The 6,635-nt window shown below is 34.1% G+C and overlaps 1 protein-coding gene across 1 annotated transcript; it reads right to left on the bottom strand.

The window, feature by feature from the left end:
- Positions 1 to 5,586: 5,586 nt before the first annotated feature.
- On the bottom strand, positions 5,587 to 6,087 carry LOC137407866 (uncharacterized). The gene has a single exon (XM_068094247.1). The coding sequence runs from the start codon at positions 6,085 to 6,087 to the stop codon at positions 5,587 to 5,589; it is 501 nt and encodes a 166-aa protein (XP_067950348.1).
- Between the last annotated feature and the right edge of the window lie 548 nt (positions 6,088 to 6,635).

A 6,635-nucleotide genomic window follows, 5' to 3' on the forward strand; every position in this document is an offset into this window, starting at 1 on the left:
AAACTTATAATTAATTATTGTAATAATCTCATAAGAACCGTTAAAAAAATATCATCGTCATTTCCTTTAGTTACACTACGTTGGACATCAGTTAGAATACGAAAGTTCTCAAATGTGTCGGCAAATGAAAATGAAAATGAAAAAATTGAAATCGGCAAAAATGAAACGATTTCTGTACTCCTATGTTAATTGCCGAAACCTTTGACAATGCTATAAACTGGTGAAAAGCGCAAGTTATTTTCTTTTGAAATGCGCAAGACTTTACCGTTCTATTCTCTGTCGCTCGGCGTTTCAATTTCCGGTCTTAACTTTCATTAAACCAAGCTTTTCAAGCATTTTGTGGCGATATTCGTCCAAATTAATCTGTCTATTTGTGTATAATCCGATCAGATGGGTAAGTTTTAGGAATTTGCGGTAACCTTTCAAAGACATGGTAACATATTTAAATAGGTTTATATGCGTTTTGTATCATTAATATACTTGAACGGCTTTACTGAAAAATAGTTAAATTTGTTGATAGGATTTCGTTGCAAGGGTTTGGTGACGACCACTAACAGATAATTTTTCGGGAGTTGTGTGCACGTGAGCATTTATCATAAATCTCCCAATCAATTGCTTCGCTCTTGTTTGGTCGTGGGATGAATGACTGAGTGTTTTGAAATGATATTCAATGCATATCAAAGGAAATTAGTTGCTACAATACAAAACCCAGTACATGTAGCTCTAAAATAATAAAACACAGCCAAGAATAAACAACAACTGTTCAGAAAACGCAATTATTGCAAGCATATACCAAAAAAATATTAAATAAAATTCTTGTGTAATTTTTTAGGACAAACAACTGCGCTGACAGCTGATGCTGCAGTTTTTTTTGCCTTTTGATGCAACATTTTACACTGAATAATTGTTTCAGTGTGATCAATAGCTTTTTCTTTAGAGTAAATCCAAAAATCTTCAAAATGTAATCATACCTTCAGATGCATAGAATTAATAATGTAGAATGCTTCATTAGATTGATAGTAGCTATACCAGTTATGAACTCATACCACTGTTACATGCAACTATGAACTCATACTATTGTTACATACCCACTATGAACTCACACCATTGTTCGTCAACATAAAAAGAGAAACATGGTGGTATCCTACAAACTTTTGTGTGGTTTGATTGACAACTGCGTGCTATTGACAAGTGCATGACATCCTTGTAACAACTTATAATCTTATAAAGTATCAGGTTTCCTTGTAACAACTTATAATCTTATAAAGTATCAGGTTTCCTTGTAACAACTTATAATCTTATAAAGTATCAGGTATCCTTGTAACAACTTATAATCTTATAAAGTATCAGGTATCCTTGTAACAACTTATAATCTTATAAAGTATCAGGTTTCCTTGTAACAACTTATAATCTTATAAAGTATCAGGTATCCTTGTAACAACTTATAATCTTATAAAGTATCAGGTTTCCTTGTAACAACTTATAATCTTATAAAGTATCAGGTATCCTTGTAACAACTTATAATCTTATAAAGTATTAGGTATCCTTGTAACAACTTATAATCTTATAAAGTATTAGGCTTCCTTGTAACAACTTATAATCTTATAAAGTATCAGGTATCCTTGTAACAACTTATAATCTTATAAAGTATCAGGTATCCTTGTAACAACTTATAATCTTATAAAGTATCAGGTTTCCTTGTAACAACTTATAATCTTATAAAGTATCAGGTTTCCTTGTAACAACTTATAATCTTATAAAGTATCAGGTTTCCTTGTAACAACTTATAATCTTATAAAGTATCAGGTTTCCTTGTAACAACTTATAATCTTATAAAGTATCAGGTTTCCTTGTAACAACTTATAATCTTATAAAGTATTAGGTTTCCTTGTAACAACTTATAATCTTATAAAGTATCAGGTTTCCTTGTAACAACTTATAATCTTATAAAGTATCAGGTTTCCTTGTAACAACTTATAATCTTATAAAGTATCAGGTTTCCTTGTAACAACTTATAATCTTATAAAGTATCAGGTTTCCTTGTAACAACTTATAATCTTATAAAGTATCAGGTTTCCTTGTAACAACTTATAATCTTATAAAGTATCAGGTTTCCTTGTAACAACTTATAATCTTATAAAGTATCAGGTTTCCTTGTAACAACTTATAATCTTATAAAGTATCAGGTTTCCTTGTAACAACTTATAATCTTATAAAGTATTAGGCTTCCTTGTAACAACTTATAATCTTATAAAGTATCAGGTATCCTTGTAACAACTTATAATCTTATAAAGTATCAGGTATCCTTGTAACAACTTATAATCTTATAAAGTATCAGGTATCCTTGTAACAACATATAATCTTATAAAGTATCAGGTTTCCTTGTAACAACTTATAATCTTATAAAGTATTAGGCTTCCTTGTAACAACTCATAATCTTATAAAGTATCAGGTATCCTTGTAACAACTTATAATCTTATAAAGTATCAGGTTTCCTTGTAACAACTTATAATCTTATAAAGTATCAGGTATCCTTGCTAAAGAAAATATGAGACAATCAACAGCTAGCCATAGCAATTATTAAAAGTTGACTTGTAACAAAATTTACATTACAGTTATTTAGTATCAAAAGATTCACCATGTCTTACTCTGTATCGTTGTAGGTGCAAAATATGTGGAAATGTGATTACAAGCTCTAAAAGCTAAAATGCAAACAGTTAATCATGAAAGCGTCATAGGTTGGAATCTCTTTCTAAAACGGCTCAAATGGGACGTAGTTGAATACGATGGCTTGTTTACACTTTCATGCAACATCAATCATCGAAATATTTTCACAAATATACTCCATGCATTCAATAAAACCATGTCTATCGTTCTTAGGCAACTATTTCATCGTCATTGTAACGCTGTCACTTTGAGCACTGATATCTCAAAGCCTACCGTAAAACTTCGTTTAATTTTTTAACCTTAACTCGAAGGAGTGCTTACCATCCTCTGATAAACACGACAAACCTGTTGGCCAATTGTGATAGCCCAAAAATGCTGTCGAAATTGTGCGCCCTACTTGGCAGAAAGTATCGGTCACATGATCTGATTACGACTAGATGATTAGATCAAGTGAAGTGAAACTGTAAAGTGGAGAGCATCTATATTTGATAAGGGCGTTCCAGTAAAAACCAAAGTGTTCTCATAAACTAGTGCTACACAATGTTTTATATCGAGCCTAACATCATGCGTCAAAAACATAACCAAGTGGAGTTGAGTACGTCGTCAAAATAAAAGGATTCTAAACTACGGCGTTATCGTAATGGCTGCGATTAATTGTTCGTTTTTGAGCTTTTAAAAGCTTGTAACCACGTTTCCACATATTTTGCACCTACAACACAGCAGAGTAAGACATGGTGTTCACATTTTGTTACCATATAACTGTAATGAGAATTTTGTTGCAAGTCAACCTTTAAGCTCAACTCAAACTTTAAAATATAGGTCATAGGTAATATATAGGTCATAAACACAAGCCTGCCTGTCAAACTTTGGAAGATCGATATACGTTAACAACGACTATGACTAATTTGCAATTTTCTCACCGTTGCCAGCTTCAGAATCGTCCAAACTCATGTCCATATCACTGAGGGCGCCTTTAGCCCTTTCAGTCGGCTCTATTTCCTTCTCAGACATTTGTTGAGCCAGTCGTTGCCATTTTATCTTACGGTTCAACATTGTCGTAGGTGTCTTGGTGACCGCCGATTCTGCGGGCAGCTCTGTGACAGCTCGTGCTATGTCTTCAGCACTAGGGGAGTCAATCCAAGCTGTTGGACGTGAAGATCTGACACGATTCGTTTTGGCAGCAGCAGTTTTTTTGGCTACGCTGCGCAGGGCAGCGATCCGAAGCACACTCAGACTATCAGCATTCTACAGAATGGTAGACAATCGCGTATTCAACTAGTTACAACTAAACAATCAAAATTTAAAAAGACAAAAATGTTTTCATCTTTGTAAAAAATTCATAAACTAGTTTTAGCCTCTTACATGGTGCTTTTGAAATAAATGAATACAATGCTAGCTCATGCAAGAAACACCTAACAATTCTATAATGATAATTCTATAACGATTTTATACATATGTCTAGAATTTACTCAGCTTACAAGAACATCAAAACCATTTTCATAAAAATTGTTTTACAAAAGTTAATATATATATATATATATATATATATATACAGTGAAACTCGACCTTCACGAGACCGAGAGAAGGTGTTCGAGTTATCAGAGCGTTCAAGTTATGAGAACACTGTCACAAGTGCATGTATTATTGTATATATCAGTACCTATACAAACTATATATAATTCGAAGGCATTGATTGCTTGTTGCAAGTTAAGGGACCTCTCATGTAATGTTTTAACAATTTTTATAAGAAAGTATAAATATTTTCCTTTTATTACTTGAGATTCGTTTGTTTGCTTTAGGTGATGTGACTGCCAGGACGTTTTCAGATTAAAATAGGCAAAATCTGATCGCGGTTGAAACTCTGAGAAAAAAAGACATTTTTCTTTTGAGCGTTTTAACAAAAACCAGTTTTGCAGATTTTTTTAAAGTTTATCTGAAGGTTACCTGGGTTCTCCTTGCTTGGGGAGGGCTATTCAAGCGGATGTTTAGTAAAATTTGATTTTTTGCAAACATTTAGAAAAGTCGTTAACGAAAATATTTTGCCGATAGTGGTAATAATGACGCTTAAGAACTACTAAGAGTTGTCGTTTATCTCTATGGCTTGGAATAAAGTGATATTCTAAAGCGATAACAACCGTCTCGGTAGCCGTTGGGCAAAAAACTGTTCGAGTTAACAAAGTTAAGGTCGAGTTATCTGAAGCAATTTATCATTGCGTTGGAACGGACCCAACAAATCCGTTCGAGTTAACCATGTGTTCGAGATATCCGAGGGCGAGTTATCCAAGTTTCACTATATATATATATATATATATATATATATATATATATATATATATATGGTGAAACTCAGCACAGCTATATATATATATATATATATATAGCTGTGCTATCCGGCCCGGGTATTAAAAGTCTACAATATAAACGGCAGTCGTTGTCTGTGTGTGTAATCGTGTGTCCGCCTTATAGAGTACCGTACTTTTCGTACTATTAGCCGCTACTTTTTTCTGATGGTTTGTTAGCCATGCGGCTTATATAAGGATGCGGCTATTCTGTGGTTTTTTCTTTCATCGCTAGGGCGCATAAACAGGAATCTCTGGTTAGTACGCCTCTATACATAACCTATTCATCGTTTTCACACAAAAATGACGTGATCTCCGGTTAGTGCGCCTCTTCAAAGCGCTCAACGGCACAGTTCCGTTTGAAACAGTAAAGTTGTTGCTATGTCAAAAAGCACCGTCCTGGGTTTTGCGGCCTATACAAAGGTGTCTATACAGCTATACAAATGTACTACTCATTAAATAAAATAAATTAATGAGTAGTAATTTACATGTAATTAATATTTACTGCCAACGCGTCATGTGAACGTTTGTTTCTTGGGGCCACTGGAAAACCGCTGTTCTCACCTACTAAATTTATCCATCAAAAAGGTGAGTCCTCATTCAATGTCGTACTGTCCTCATTCAATGTCGTACTGTCCTCATTCAATGTCGTACTGTCCTCATTCAATGTCGTACTGTCCTCATTCAATGTCGTACTGTCCTCATTCAATGTCGTACTGTCCTCATTCAATGTCGTACTGTCCTCATTCAATGTCGTACTGTCCTCATTCAATGTCGTACTGTCCTCATTCAATGTCGTACTGTCCTCATTCAATGTCGTACTGTCCTCATTCAATGTCGTACTGTCCTCATTCAATGTCGTACTGTCCTCATTCAATGTCGTACTGTCCTCATTCAATGTCGTACTGTCCTCATTCAATGTCGTACTGTCCTCATTCAATGTCGTACTGTCCTCATTCAATGTCGTACTGTCCTCATTCAATGTCGTACTGTCCTCATTCAATGTCGTACTGTCCTCATTCAATGTCGTACTGTCCTCATTCAATGTCGTACTGTCCTCATTCAATGTCGTACTGTCCATGAATTGCCACACCTCCACTACATTACCCTTTCACTTGCGTCCATGTACAAATTTAGCTATTGGCCTACTGCTAACCATTTTGCCAATATTGCTTCATGATATGTATACATTATTTTTCCAATTTCAAACTCCATCTAGAACGTTTGTCTTGGTTATATATATTTCAGTTTGCCAACATGTTAACAAACACTGCAATGCAAAAAAATCATTGTATCTAAACTTTGTGGATTGATAAAGCAATGTGAAGCTACGAAGCTAAAATGATCCTCTACAATATTCCTTATTTTTACAAAACCATTACCATTACACCTGCTAATGCTATTTTAATTATTTGTGTAATCACAAAAATCTGAATCGGCCAGTAGTTATTTGTTTTGTAGCTCGGACGCGTTGAATGAACTTACACAGAAAATCTTAATTTTATGTTGAAACTCCCAAACAACGATTAAAATAATATACCCTAGGACACTTATATTTCGCTAGTATTTAGTTTCGTGAGTAGCTCACAGAGTAAAATTTCGAAGCAACTTAATTTCGCAGCTCTGATG

Source organism: Watersipora subatra, chromosome 11, assembly GCF_963576615.1.
Source record: "Watersipora subatra chromosome 11, tzWatSuba1.1, whole genome shotgun sequence".
NCBI classification, from domain to species: domain Eukaryota; kingdom Metazoa; phylum Bryozoa; class Gymnolaemata; order Cheilostomatida; family Watersiporidae; genus Watersipora; species Watersipora subatra.